The 15,690-nt window shown below is 39.3% G+C and overlaps 1 protein-coding gene across 1 annotated transcript in view; it reads right to left on the bottom strand.

Moving 5' to 3' along the window:
• Window positions 1-15,690, bottom strand: part of LOC309488943 (uncharacterized protein) — a 58,159-nt gene that overhangs the window by 3,488 nt on the left and 38,981 nt on the right. The window contains exons 11-12 of the mRNA XM_082157388.1: window positions 3,051-3,275; window positions 2,374-2,480 (exon numbers count right to left, since the gene is read on the bottom strand). Of these exons, the coding sequence (XP_082013514.1) occupies window positions 2,374-2,480; window positions 3,051-3,275 (332 nt within the window). The remainder of the gene's footprint in view (window positions 1-2,373; window positions 2,481-3,050; window positions 3,276-15,690) is intronic.

A 15,690-nucleotide genomic window follows, 5' to 3' on the forward strand; every position in this document is an offset into this window, starting at 1 on the left:
GGCAACGACATCCATTAGTCAAAAGTCTTATTGACACATATTTAGTATGTGTTTTGTGGCCTTATTTCAGAAACTTTAGTTTTTAGTTTTTTCAATAACCATGCATAAACATTATTCTCTCAAAAATACAAACATGTACATGCATGTTACTCACATATTATGGTAGCCCTGTTTGTGCTAAATAGAGTGTAATTATACCTTTGCCATTAATATGTTTATAAGCAACTGAAAAAAACACAAATGTCAGTGCATGTCAGAACATCTCAAGGACCCCAAAAATCCTCAGACCCCAGAGGGTTAACTAAAAAAAGTTGGTTTAGGGTTTAGTTACCCGCGCTTAGGGTTTCATAGAACCGCGCATACTAAATGAGGCAAGGGTGTCGAGTTACAGTCAAGATATGTTAAGGCATGAAGACATTTTTTTCAAGGAAAAAACTTTTACATATTTTGGTGATCAAAGTTGAGTTTTAAAAGATACAATTATTGACTACAGGGGGACTTAAAAAAAATATACTAACGTGAATTTGCAACTTCAGGTCATTTATAGCCAAGCAGCAAAACACAACGTGACTCATCCAATCAGAAATTAGCTGCCAAGTGCCAGCCTAAGGCTAATCATAAACCAACTATCCAGCAGGGAGAGTGGGATCATTATGGGAATGAAGAAAGGCGCTCGAGACTAATGATATGACAGGAGACTGAACCTCTAACCCTCGAAGAATGACACTCGGCAACGGTTGTCATGACAACAACCTAGATACAGGACTTTCTCCCGCCTCGAGAGCCTCTGGTTCCCACCCACGAGACGTCTCGTCTAACATCCCAGTGATGATGGGAAAATGTAAAGCAATACTGGTCATACTTTACTATAAGGTTCATTAGTTAGCATTAGTTAACTACCTTAGTGAATATGAACTGCATTGATCAATCTTAGTTAGTATTCATTTCAACATTTACTAATACGTTATTAAAATCAAAGGTTGGAAAAATGAGAAAATGATCTTCGCCTAGCAATATTTGACAAACACCACTGCAATAAATGATGTTCTTCCTCAGTGTTTCTGTTTTCCAGCACAAACATCTAAACATTCTCAAATCAAGATACATTTACAGGAGAAGAAGCAAAATGACTGAAGATATTAACAGAGTTTAAATATATCAGTAACATTTTACTCAAAGCCTTCATATATAATGCATTATAAAAGTATTTTGTACGCAATTATGCCTTATAATGCATTGCATGATCCTATGAATAATAATACCCACAGTTATAATGCATTATAATACTTTTCAATTCACCCTTAGAAAGTATAATGAATTAAAACACTGACAAGCAACTCATTTCAGACGCAACAAGGAATTAGCAAATATTATAATGCATTTTAACTTTGGTTGCAATTACTTATAATAGGATATAATTATAATTATAACTAGGGCTGCATGATATTGGAAAAAACTGACATTGCGATTTTAATTTTTCTGCGATATGAAAATCATTGAACCAGATGACTTGAATAGCTCTATTTTGATACAACAGAACAAAGATAAAACGGAAATAAACAGTGCTTCGTGTTTTTCAGGTATTTAACAGTATTCAGGTAGAAACATTTAATAATCAGATGTAAAATAACAATCTTCACTGTATAAATTAAATGGAGAAAATCACTTTTGTAGCTTTAACTAAGATTAATTCTTTGTCTTTTATTGTTTGATGAACATTAGTGACGCAGACAGAGGCAGGTTTATTAGGCTGCTGTCACTTTAAGAACTAATGCATGGATCCAATATAACGATACGCATCCGTTTCTTTCTCAATTGATTACGTTCATAAGCAAATGTGTTTACGAGGATACTCGTCGAGACGGTCATATTGACAATGTCATGTGTTTGTGTCCCTTCAAGCACAAAAGGGATGCAGCTGTTGTATTACAAATTTATTAAATGTTTAAATTAGGTTACCTTGTGTTTTACATTGAGGCATAAATGATTAGATTCAAAGAAGATTAAAGGCACTTAATTGATACATTTTTCAGAAAACAAAACATATATCTTATCAAAATGAGTTTGTGATTAAAACAAGAACTAATCTGCCATTGTGGTCAGAAAAATTTACATAATCTAAAGTGAAAACCACAATTTTTCTGACCCATTGACAGATATTTGTGTTTGTTTTAACTACAAACTGACTTAATTTTGATAATGTTTTCAGAAAACAACACTTTATAACTAAATATTTTTTAATTCTCAAGTTAATATCTTAATGTATCTGTTTAGACATTTGTACTGAAAACAATATGTGTTTTGTAATGCACAGTGAAAGTTGGTTTCTTCCAGAATTCTTCCATTCCACAAATGACTGATTTGGCTCTTTACCTGCTGCAGTAGTTCCTTGCAAATTCTGGTGGGCATCTTTGCGATGCATTCGAGCACAAACCGAGCCACGCCGCTGTACGAGTATTCATATTCCCCGGGCGCTATTGCTGTTTCCAAACGAGAATGCAAACATGACATGAGTCCAGCATTACATCATTGGCAGAGATAATGTGTTACAGACAAGATAAACAAACCAGTGCAGACTAGGCCTGTCACAATATATCGCAATACAATAATGCAACAATATGTGTCGTGGATAGTTCACCCAAAATAAAAAATTACTGTGTGAGAAAACATTCAAGTTTAGTGTCAGTACTACTATAAATAACACTGAATATAATGTATAATAATGCAATGAGGGAATATTTGTGGGTCCTGATAATGCCAAATGTTAGCAGTAAAAGTGTCCTACATTATTTTAAACATATCTAGTCAGTGACAGAGTTCAAACATATTCATGTGAAATAATTCTGTATTTTTAGCTTCAGTATCATGAATATTGTTATGCTGGTGTCTCTATTGTCCTGTGCTTTGGGTTATCAGCACTAAGTCCAAACCTAATCATTTACACACACAGTGTAATACCAAATTTAGCATTTTAATCAACAGTAAATTTTTTGCTAACATTTTAAAAGAAAATTCATCTTAATTCAAGACGTGAGAAAAGCTCCTCCTACCTTCTTGCGCAACTGCGAGGTTCAGCGCACTCTCCATGTGATTGGCTAAGAGCGCCGTGGGCGTGTTCGGTATCCCATCAGACACCACGATGGAGACCAGGTGACCAGCGGTGCCGACCGGGTCCAGAGCCTGTGCCGACTCTGAGAAGTGCTTGTCGCTCGTATCGGTGGTGACTCTCAGCAAGACACCGGGAGAAACCTCGAGGGCCCGCAGCTCCGTCTTACCTGGGTAAAGGATGTTCGCAGTGAGAACCAACAGAAAACAAGACATTTATCCCCAATACTGACAAAAAATGACATCTAGATATTTACTGGGATTTTGACAATTAAAATGATTAGACGATAAGCGTGTTTTTGTGATTGAATCTTGTCATAGACAAGACTTTCATATTCTGTGCAGTACTTAGTTAAAGTTCCCCTGTGTTGAAAATTCAGCTTTTAATGTTGTTTATGTGTCTATGTGGTGTTTTTAATACGCTTTAAGACAAAGCATGTGTAAATTCATAAGTCGACACCATTGCTGAGTATTTCCTCCTTAAAACTGCAGTGAACCAAAGACAGTCTCAAAAGCACGCTTTGAAATCGCTGGTGTTTCTGACGTCACAAACTACCTTGTAACCAATCAGATCAACGTGTGATCGTCAACGAGTGGATCTCTGAGCTGAGTGAGTGAGTGGAGGCGGGGCTCATTTGCATATTCATAGAACCACGCATACTAAATGAGGCAAGGGTGTCGAGTTACAGTCAAGATTATTAAGGCATGAATATTTTTGTTTTTTCAAAGAAAAACATTTTAATAGGTAATTTTAGTGGTCAAAGATGAGTTTTAAGGGATAAAATTATCAGCTGAAGGAAATAATACATTGTTTATCAGCTTTAATAACTCAGCTACATTTTCTTATCGGGCCGAAAACAATAACATTATAAATGAACATACAGACCCTTTCCAAAAAAATTTAATATCATGGAAAAGTTTATTTATTTCCATAATTCCATTCAGAACGTTAAACTTCCATAGATTATAGATTCAGGGCCCACAACTTAAACAATTTCAAGTATTTAGTTGTTTATTTGTACATAATTTGGGCTTCCAGCTCATAAAACCCATGAAAACAGGATTTCAAAAAAATTAGAATATTACATGAAATCACACAGTAATTACACAGTGATACCATGGTCATTGAACCAGGTTTTGGTTCTTTTGGCAGTGTGGGCAGGTGCAAATCCTGCCCACATAATTTCCATAATTTTTTGGAAAGGGTCTGTATATCAGCTGATAACGTCCTGCATCACTAGTTTTAACGATGTAGGATGCTGACATTATCAAGCATGAGTTTATATACTCATATTTCTATATGATCTAGCTAAGCGACATCAAATAAGAGTGCTCTTTTCCCCAATATCAGCACATTTATTGCAAATGTCATATTGGTTTTATACAACTGAACATCAGAGTTTTTATCTTTGGTCGATGTATTTCTTTATGGGCAAAGATGGCGGCTGAGGGTGTGGGTGGTTTGTTAGGCTCCATTCTTACCAGTTTATTCTGCCTCCATCTGCCACTACTCGCTGTTTTAACCCTCGGTTTTAAACAGATATTTACCATTGCAAAGACAAGCTTAAAACGGAGAAGTAGAATCAACAATAAGGATAAGGATAACCCTAACCATGTTTGCACACTGCTGCTCTGCTGTTGGCCTTTGCTGGTGCCACTTGGACAATGCTTTAATGTGGACAACATGAAAAAACAAACGCCAAAAATAACAGACTACACTGCATTCTCAAACAAAATGCCGAAATGGAATTTCTTTGGACATGGATACCTTGTAATCTACTCTATCACCAGGCGAAACAAATATTTCCATGACACATCAAACAGTAACAAACAAAATGCTCGGAAAAGAGGCAAGTGGTATACTCTCAGTATACTACTGACTCTGATTGTATTATCTGGTGATCTGCTAACCGACGCGCGGCGAGGTGCGAGCCTCTGTGGGGCAGCGGCTTTCGGTGGAGCGGCGGACCTGCTTGAGCGGGCCGTGCCGCATGTTGAGATCGACCAACGGAGCCTCTGTCCACCTGTCTGCCCTGATTTCCACCCGGATGGAAGTGAACTGTCTGGTGAGTGTGAACAACCCTACTTTCACAAGCAACCTAAGCTGCCAGAGCGGATGATAAGTGCAGCTAATGGAACCTTAAAAACACAATGTAAACAAGGTATCCGATCAACACGAAAACAACATGAATTTCGAATTTTCCAGACTGTAAATCATGCAAAGGTGATATGGGACTCTGTGTCTAAACCTAAGGGTATCCTGGGTGGACACTTGAACATTCGGAGTATAATATCAAAAGGAGATCAGATTCAACATCTACTGACGGACTCTAACCTAGACTTCCTAGCTTTGAGCGAAACCTGGCTTAATCGTAACATCGCAACCAGTATGATTGATGTTCCTGGCTATGTTTGTTATAGAAAGGACAGATCATCTGGCAGGGGAGGGGGCGTACTGATTTATGTCAGAGATATTCTTAAATGTAAGGAAATCAAATTGGACACATCTTTGGAATGTTTAGCCTTAAATGTAGTACTGTCCCCCAAGATGAATTTTAACATTGTAATCCTGTATAATCCACCATCACATGATGTTTCATTTTATCATGAATTTTAATTGTTTACATTGTTAAATTGTCGTTCTGAATGTCTCTTTTTTGGAGATTTTAATATAAATTGGTTAGATAAACATAGTAAGCAAAAGCTGAAAATGATAATGTAAAAACATAATTTTCAGCAGATAGTAAAGGATCCAACTAGAATCACTCGAACAAGAAAAAAAAAAGATTGATTTGATAATGACAAATAGACCTGAAAGAATTACAAGGATGTACAACTTAATAACAGGCCTCTCTGACCATAATATGACTTTGATTATCAGAACAAAACTAACAAAACAGCGTCTACCAGTGTTTATGAATGAACATAGTGTTGGTAACTTTTTCCTTCTTCGAAGCAAGACCAGGAGACGTTGGGATCACGTTCAAACAGAAGTTATTCTTTATTGAGCGTGGCTGCGGTTCGTCCAACATTCTAAAGTACATAACTGTTCATGGTGTCTTATAGGCATTTTAGGAGGAGGGACTTTTGAAGGTGGAGACAAATTCAAACAAAGCATGTAACAGGTTTACGTAACACCCTAGACTGAGGATCTGGCCAATCCTAATTCAATCAGCATGAGGCTCCAAGAGCCAATTGGGCTCCGAAAGGCCATTTGCAGAACAAAAGGTGAGATTCTCAGTGAATCATTCGTGTGCTAATCCCATCAGTCTGAGTGAAACTGGGGCTCCAAGAGCAATTAAAGACAATAAGGAGAGAACAGGAATTGCAACTTTGCTGAGATCTTTGCTGAAAATCTAAATACAATATTCTTTACCATGATGTTATGTACGGAAGCATATTTGAAATAGATTCTTAAAATTTGTTATTCTTCAATAGGCCTAAACTAGGGAATGTAGTCATTCCCAAAAATCAAAAGCAACACTTTGATAACGAATTAAATAATATTGATTGGAATGACGTTTTACAAACTAAGGACGTAGATAATAGTTGTAATATTATGATGAAAACACTCACAGGACTTAAGAAATATACAAAAACTGTTAAGTGTACACAAAGAAGAAGCTCTTTACCCTGGCTGAATAATGATATTCGCCAGTTAATGAAAAAAGGGATCTTGCATTGAAAAATTCACTGTTCACTAAATCAATTACGGACCTCCTTATTTTTAAGGGATTAAGAAATCGGGTTGTTAGGGAATTGCGATGGCAAAAACCACATACTTTACACAACTGATAGTATTTCTCTTTGGAAACACCTTAACAGTGTTACTAAACTTAAGCCCAGCCAACAAAAATTGTTGGAAGTAAATGGAGTGATTAGCACTGACAGTACAGAAAAACTATTTCATTCAATCAGTGGAGGAACTTGCTCAAAATTTTGAAACAGTAATACTATGACAGGCTAATATAACAGACTCTTTTCAGCCCTTTTATATTAAGAAAGTTGACCAAGAGAAAGCTGCTAAAATCATTAATAAATTAAATAATTCAAATGCAAAGGATTGGTTTGGGTTGGATATTGCTGTTATTAAAACACACAGCTCCACTCTGATTAAACCAATAACACATCTGATAAACCTCTCCATTAGAGTTGGTAAATTTCCACAAACCTGGAAAACATCAGTCATAACGCCAATTTTGAAGGCTGGTGCACCAGATCAAGTAAGCAATTATAAACCAATCTCTATCTTACCAGTTCTCTCAAAGATTCTGGAAAAATTGTTGCAGAACAACTGGTTGACCACCTTGAAAATAATTTACTTATTTATCCTAAACAATTTGCATTTAGACCAGGGTATTCAACTGAAATGGCCAACTGCTACCTTTCTGAAAACATCAAGTCTTCATTAGATAAGGGTAATGTAGTTGGAGCAGTGTTCATAGATCTTAACCCTCTGAGGTCTGAGCTGTTTTCTGGGCCCTGGAGGTGGTCTGACATGCTCTGACATTTGTGTTTTTTTCTGTTACTAGTGACATTTTCATGGCTAAAGTCTAATTACACTGTATTCAGCACAAACTCTGCTACAATAATATATCAGCAGCATGTATGTAAAAGTTTGTAGTTTTGAGATAATGACATTTATGCGTGGTTTGTGAAAATACAAAAAAAAATTCTCACTGAAATAAGGCCATGAAACCCATACTGATAATTTGTTCACAAGACTTTTGAAAATTGTATGACATAGCCTAGAATATTTGCTCCAAAACTATGTGAAAATCACCCTGACTGCTCATTCAGATAAGACAATATATTGATTTAAAATTTCTAAGACGTGTTTTGTGTGACAAAGCCATATGCGAAGAGGCGTGATCATCTCATGAATATGTAAGCTTTTCACACCTGAGAAAGACAAAGACACTCCCCTAACTGCCCTATTAGGAGCGATCAGGCCCTGTCATTCAGAGCAACCTTGCACAAAAGTAGTAATAACCCTACGGCAAGTGTCAACATTTGATTGATGGCTTCCGGTTGACCTTGACCTTTCCGGTCGCCCTTCCGGTCGCTATTGTTATGGATTGACCTATGACCCTACCTATCCATCGATCATGTGGTTTTGACAGTTAGTTTTGACCTATTGCCCCTCCCTATCCCTTCGATCATGTGTTTTGACAGGTTGACCTTCCGGTGTCTATCCGGCATATGTTGTTATGGTTTGCCCTATTTGAACCTTTTTAGCCCTAGATCATGTGATTTGACAGAAGCTTTTGCCCTATTTGAACCTTTTTAACCCTAGATCATGTGATTTTGATTTTGACAGAAGCTTTTGCCATTTAACCTTTTTAACCCTAGATCATGTGCATGACAGAAAGTTTGAAGGTGCTGTTAGGATATGTGTCAGCATCTCCTCCGCATTCCAGATCATTTTATATAAATGGGGTCAGTGTGTTCTACAACCACCACTACCACTAGAAACATGAGCTACATGACCATGGACGGTTTATCCACCCCTCAATCGTCAGATGCGGGGGTGCGCAGCAGGATGATGGAAAGTCTGACTATGGCTCCTAGAAAACCTTTTGGGCACATCCGTTTGACAAATTTTCTCCATGAAATTTCGGAATGTACTAAAGCCGAATTTATGATGTGTAGTAACCGTGTATTCGGGTACAAATTTCACAAACCAACTCGAGTTGTTACGCTCTACACCACTGATGGCGTCGGTGAGTTTCAGGCTGGGGAAGACGCGTGTGTGGTATTTCCTGAAAAAGACTGGTCTCTCTTCTACAAACGTGTCTGGAAGGATCTGAACGACGGCGGCGAGGAGCCTTTGTACGTGGGGGAGTGGGACGGGGTGAGCATGAACGTCCGGTACCGCGTGATAGGTGACCATACTCAAAAGAAGCCGAATGATTCTGCTTACATATTCTGCTGCAAAGACAAGACAAAGCTCAACAACACTCGGTCAGGGCACATCCTGTCTAACGAGCATCACGATCTGTATGAAATGCAATTTTTGTTCAAGTGGTGCGATCTGGATTTGCTGAATAGGGTTTTTTCAATCATCAACAAAATGTTCAAATGGTGCGACATGCATGACGGATACAACAAAATTAAAGTGCAGCTGTTCCACCCTGAGAGATGCGCGCGTAGCAGTACATACGCTCTGCCGTCCCCGCCCATTCACTACAGCCATCATAAAGCTCGACGGCCAGACCTACCCAAGCGTCGTTTATAAATTAGGTCTCAAGTGCTACGGCGTCTCCACCCCCTTTACGACAACGACCATAAATTCCGGCGACCAGACCCCCCATGCTACATTTATAAACCATGGCTGAAGACGGCGCTTCAGAACCCGATCATGTGTGCAGCTGCGGAATCTCTTTCGACAGCATTCTCGACCCTCCGGACGACAACGCCCGTGGGCCCACTGATCATCACAAAGACTGGGCTCAGGCTAAAACTATCAAACGTCGCATAGACTTTGAATCGTGCATTGAAAACGATTGGGGTCCGGGTAACATTATCAACCCTGAACCATCGGACCTCCAAAACGTCCGGAGTCCGGCTAACGTTATAGACTTGGGATCGTGCTGCGATGTATTCTACTACGGTCCGGGTAACAATATCAAGCCCAACAAAGACTGGGATTCGGGGATCGAGTGCGACCGTCCCCACGAGCCAGACAAAAGTTTCGGGATCCATAACGATCGGGAATCGCACGACGCATCTACAATCGACCGGACCCTGCATCATGCTAATCATGGCTTTGACGTCACAGACGGATGTTTCAGTGACGTGGGGTTCAAAATCATAAAAGCCGCGACCGTGGTTTTGCTCCAACATCTCATCGGCAAGAAGCTGAAGAACGACTGCGAGGGGTGTGAGATTGATCATCCCAGTCAACTGCAACATTCCTGCCTGTTCGACCCCCCTAACTACTACTTTGACACACATTTTGATGAACTTTCAACCAAACTGTTTAGACCCTATTTTCATGCCATCATCGGTATCCTCCTAGGACGGTTGGGGTTAAAATCTCACCCCCACCGTATTCAAGGAACAGTCGGGACTATTCTGCACGAATTAAAAGACGAACCATTCATCGTCGCTAAGCTAGAAGAAATCAGCGCGAGACTTCTGGACAAACCCTGCGAGGAAATAGTGCACGACGTCGTTGATCTCTGGGAACGTCTCTCGATTGTGAATGGCGAGTGATCAAGCCGTCTCCAACATGGGTGCATCCTGTAGCCTAAAGAGTTGTATGGAATTCCTGTTTAAACGACATTACAAACGACAGATGACCAAACTGATGAATAAGATTATTGCGGATGCATCACGCGATGGGCATCCATCTATGGAAGACACTACGCGTGAAGCAAATTTCAAGAATCAAATGGTGTATATAAGAGGCCTGGCTAATTCATGGGATAATTTGACGTACGTATGCGCTCATGGTATCGAACCGCCCGGTGTAATGATAAAACAGGTTCTAGATATGATGTGTGAATCACAATCCCCATTCGGGATCACTGATCTGTTGTGTACTTGTACGTATGTGGCAGATGTCTGTACCGTGCTGGTAAAGAAATCAAAAGAATATGACCCCGATGATGAGGACTATGCTATTAAAATTAGCATAGATTCATAGATAGCATAGATGCTCCAAGATTCAGCACCCAAGGACGACTTCCTGGAAAACAGCCAGGGAAGCCAGGACAGCATATCACAGCCTCCTATAACACCAGAGCAAGAGCCCCTTTCACCAGACACGTTCTCCCTCTCGCCAGCAACTCCACTTCTGTGCTTCTCACAGAAAATGGAAGAACTAGTGCATGCTGGAACCAGACTATCACACTCTTTTGCTGCAAGCCCCCAGATATCAACCAAAAAACGTCGGGCACCGCTACCACCAAAGCCTGCAGGCCCAGCTCGCCCTCCCCCTGCCTCTGTGAGAGCTCTTCGGCCTCTGCCACAACGCCAGGGCCCACACCCTCCTCCATCTGCTCGAGGTGAACCAAAAACAACTGATACCAGCTCTCAGTGATGTATGTCGGGTCCCCGCTTTGATAACAGTAACTTTCTCAAATGTTTACAGAACAAGCGGGAACCCAGTGTGCCTGTATCTTTCTCTATTGCTGTTCTATTACAAGATAGAAAGTCTAAGGCCTTCAATAGCCGTACAGCAAACTCAACTAATCTGGTGCCTATTGCACGTCTAACTAAGATTGGTGTAGGGAAAAAAAGTAAGACTGTTAAGTTAGCAATTTTAAACATCCGCTCACTTAAAAATAAATCACTTCTAGTCAATGACTTAATAAACACAAACAACCTGGATTTTATGCTTCTAAATGAAACCTGGCTAGAAGACAGCTGCAGTGCAACAATCCTCAATGAAACATCCCCTCCTAACTTTACTTTTATGAGTGTCTGCAGAGCTGTTAAAAGAGGTGGGGGTCTAGCTGCTCTTTTTAAAGATATCTATCAATGTAAGTAAATATCATTTGGGAACTACACGTCTTTCGAATATCTGGGTATTGTATTAAAAGGTGCTCCACGCATTTTACTCATCATTATTTACAGGCCTCCAAAATACTCTCCAGCCTTTGCTGAGGAATTTACAGAACTGTTATCAACAATTACCTCAGAGTTTGACTGTTTTGCCATTGCTGGAGATTTTAACATTCACATAGATAATGCAGAAAACAATATGGCAAAAGAAATCAAAACTGTTTTAAAAACTTTTGATCTGACTCAGCATGTACATGGACCCACACACAATCATGGACACACTCTAGATTTACTTATCAGTAAGGGTCTAAACATTTCATCGATTGTTATTAAGGATGTAGCACTGTCTGATCATTTCTGTATTTTCTTTGATATATTGATCTCTCCTGCCACTGAAGCTAGATCTGAGTCTGTCAAGAAGAGATGCTTAAATGAGAACACTAGTGTACTATTTATGAAGGCTATATCCTTAACACCAAGCATATCTGCTGACTCTGTTGATTTTCTCCTTGATTCTTTTAACTCAAAAGTTAAAAGTGCAATTGATGATATTGCTCCTGTGAAAGTCAGGAAGAAGAGTGGCAGACAAAAAGCACCTTGGAGAAACTCAACAGCAGTGCAAAATATGAAAAGACAATGCAGAAAAGCAGAGCGCATGTGGCGGAAGACAAAGCTTGTAGTCCATTATAACATCTACAAAGACAGCCTTCATGCTTTCAATATGGAACCAGGCAAAGCTAGACAGACTTTCTTCTCAAATATTATAAACTGCAATTTAAACAACACACGCACTCTTTTTGCTACTGTAGAGAGACTGACAAACCCCCCAAGCCAGATTCCTAGTGAAATGCTCTCAAACAGCAAGTGCAGTGAGTTTGCTTCTTTCTTCTCTGACAAAATCAATAATATCAGAAAGGTGATCAGCACATCCTTGAGTTGCGCTGGGGTCAGACAGATCAGACCACCTGAAAAAGTAGTAACTTTGTCTGATTTCAAAAAAATGTATGGCAAAATTTTGGTAGAAACCGTACAGCACCTTAGAACATCAACATGCGCTCTTGACACACTTCCCACATCTTTTTTCAAAAGTGTGTTAAACAGTTTAGAAGCAGATCTTCTAGAAGTGGTAAATGCCTCACTTCTCTCTGGGAGTTTTCCAAACTCCCTGAAAACTGCAGTTGTCAAGCCCCTCCTGAAAAAGAACAATCTGGATAAGACCATATTAAGCAACTATAGACCGATCTCAAATCTTCCTTTCATAGGCAAGATCATTGAAAAAGTTGTCTTCAATCAGCTGAACAAATTCTTAAGCTCGAATGGATACTTTGACAATTTTCAATCTGGTTTCCGACCGCATCACAGCACAGAGACAGCACTCATAAAGATAATAAACGATATTCGCTTAAATACTGATTCAGGCAAATTATCAGTGCTGGTACTACTCGACCTCAGTGCTGCATTTGACACTGTCGATCATAACATACTTCTTGACAGGCTGGAAAACTGGGTGGGGCTTTCTGGGATAGTCCTAAAATGGTTCAGGTCATACTTAGATGGGAGAGGTTATTATGTGAGTATAGGAGACCATAAGTCTGAGTGGACATCCATGACATGCGGAGTCCCTCAAGGCTCAATTCTTGCGCCACTCCTGTTCAACCTGTATATGCTCCCAATGAGCCAAATAATGAGAAACAACCAAATTGCTTACCACAGCTATGCAGACGACACACAGCTGTACTTAGCCCTATCGCCTAACGATTACAGCCCCATTGACTCCCTGTGCCAATGCATTGATGAGGTCAACAGTTGGATGTGTCAAAACTTTCTTCAATTAAACAAAGACAAAACTGAAGTTATTGCGTTTGGAAACAAAGATGAGATTCTCAAGGTGAACGCATACCTTCTCTCTAGGGGTCAAACAACTAAAAATCAAGTCAGGAATCTTGGTGTGACACTAGAGTCAGACCTTAGTTTCAGTAGTCATGTCAAAGCAATAACTAAATCAGCATACTATCATCTGAAAAATATTGCAAGAATTAGATGCTTTGTTTCCAGACAAGACTTAGAGAAACTTGTGCATGCTTTCATCACCAGCAGGGTGGATTATTGTAATGGACTCCTCACTGGCCTTCCCAAAAAGACCATAAGACAGTTGCAGCTCATACAGAACGCTGCCGCCAGGATTCTGAGCAGAACCAGAAAATATGAACATATCACACCAGTCCTCAGGTCTTTACACTGGCTCCCAGTTAGATTTAGGATTGATTTCAAAGTATTATTACTGGTATATAAATCATTCAATGGCCTAGGACCTCAATACATTGCAGATATGCTCACTGAATATAAACCCAACAGATCACTCAGATCATTAGAATCATATCAGCTAGAAACACCAAGGGTTCACTCTAAGCATGGTGAGTCTGCTTTTAGCTATTATGCCAGCCGCAGCTGGAACCAGCTTCCAGAAGAGATCAGATGTGCTCCTACAGTGGTCACATTCAAATCCAGACTCAAAACACTTCTGTTTAGCTATGCATTTACTGAATGAGCACTGTGCCGCTGTTCGTCCGACTGTACTGTATTGTATTTCATTTTATTTTTCTAAACTGTTTTAATTATTCTTGTTTCTTTTTATTATTTTAATTTCTTCTATGTAAAGCACTTTGAATTGCCATTGTGTATGAAATGTGCTATATAAATAAACTTGCCTTGCCTTGCCTTGCCTAAAATTTACGAAATGAGTATCACCATCGACAAAATTGTCGAAATGTTTATCGATTACATCCTAGACAAAAACATGATGCCCTGTCACGATTTTCTTTTCTGGTTAGACTATCAGTGATCCATTTTACTTAGACTATTCACGTAACGTCGTTATATCCAATTGTACTATATTCAATTTTACTTAGATTTTGTTGTACTAACATTATTATTATTATTATTACTATCTTCTATTATATCCATGTATACTATATTGCATTATAATCATTTTTTACTATCTTCTATTATATCCATTTTTACTTATGTTATATTAACATCATTTATCCATGTTTACTTATATCATGTATCCTGTAACTTTTTTAATAAAAGATTGATTCAAACCACATGTACGCATTATTCTTTTGCAGCGGTTGAAACGGCAGCATGTCGGAGCTCATGAAAAAGGCTTATTATACACCCTCCAACCCCGGCTCTTTAGGGGGTAAAAAACGATTAAAGGACTCCGTCTTAAAAGAAAGCGGGGTCCGTCTAAGCGATAAAAAGGTTTCAGAATGGCTGGCTGGTGAGGATGCTTACACATTACACAAAACAGCCCCTATAAAATACAAAGTCCACATAGTCTGCGCTCTCTCCGGCTCTATAATAAACAATTTTTTGGTTTAAAGTGTAGTTTTACGATGACTTTCCCGTAAGAAAATGGTATTTCGCGGTTTTGATCGTCCTTCAACTCTATGGTAATGCTGCTGATGTGATCCTTGTTGATCGATGCGTAATGTGGGTTGTCGTATCTAGCAATGACGGTGTCGTTGCTTTTACCCGATATATGTACGCATCTCAAAAGGGGGACGTAAGAATCACCGACCGATTGATATTGGATAATGTCGGTGTAAACGTACAATGTGTAGAACCCGGCGTTGATATCGGATTGATGAGGAGCGTATGTGATGGTGCTCGTAGTAAAATCTGCTTCTTTATGATAGTTTGAACGTCCGAGAGGATCGTCCGGTATCATTCCTAAAATAGTGGCGAGTCTGCCTTGGAAACTGACTGAAACGTTGGGTTTCGCGAGCAGAAACACTTTGTTTTTTAATTCATCGTAATTCAATACACCCGTAGGTGCGAGAAGTTGATTTATCACACGGAGGCTCGCACGAATGTTTGCGTAGTACCCACCGTTTATGTTTAATGTCCTCGATACAAAAAACGTGGGTAAGTCTTTTTTAAACGACCCCGCGTCTTCGGGGGAATCCAATCATTTAAAAGTACACACTTAAATGTGTATAAAGGTATATGGCTCATAAATGTGTGAGAAGTATTCGCTGAGTTATGTTTCAGTTTATAGACGTGCTCAAG

Source organism: Leuciscus leuciscus (assembly GCF_965113295.1).
Source record: "Leuciscus leuciscus genome assembly, chromosome: 24".
Taxonomy (NCBI): domain Eukaryota; kingdom Metazoa; phylum Chordata; class Actinopteri; order Cypriniformes; family Leuciscidae; genus Leuciscus; species Leuciscus leuciscus.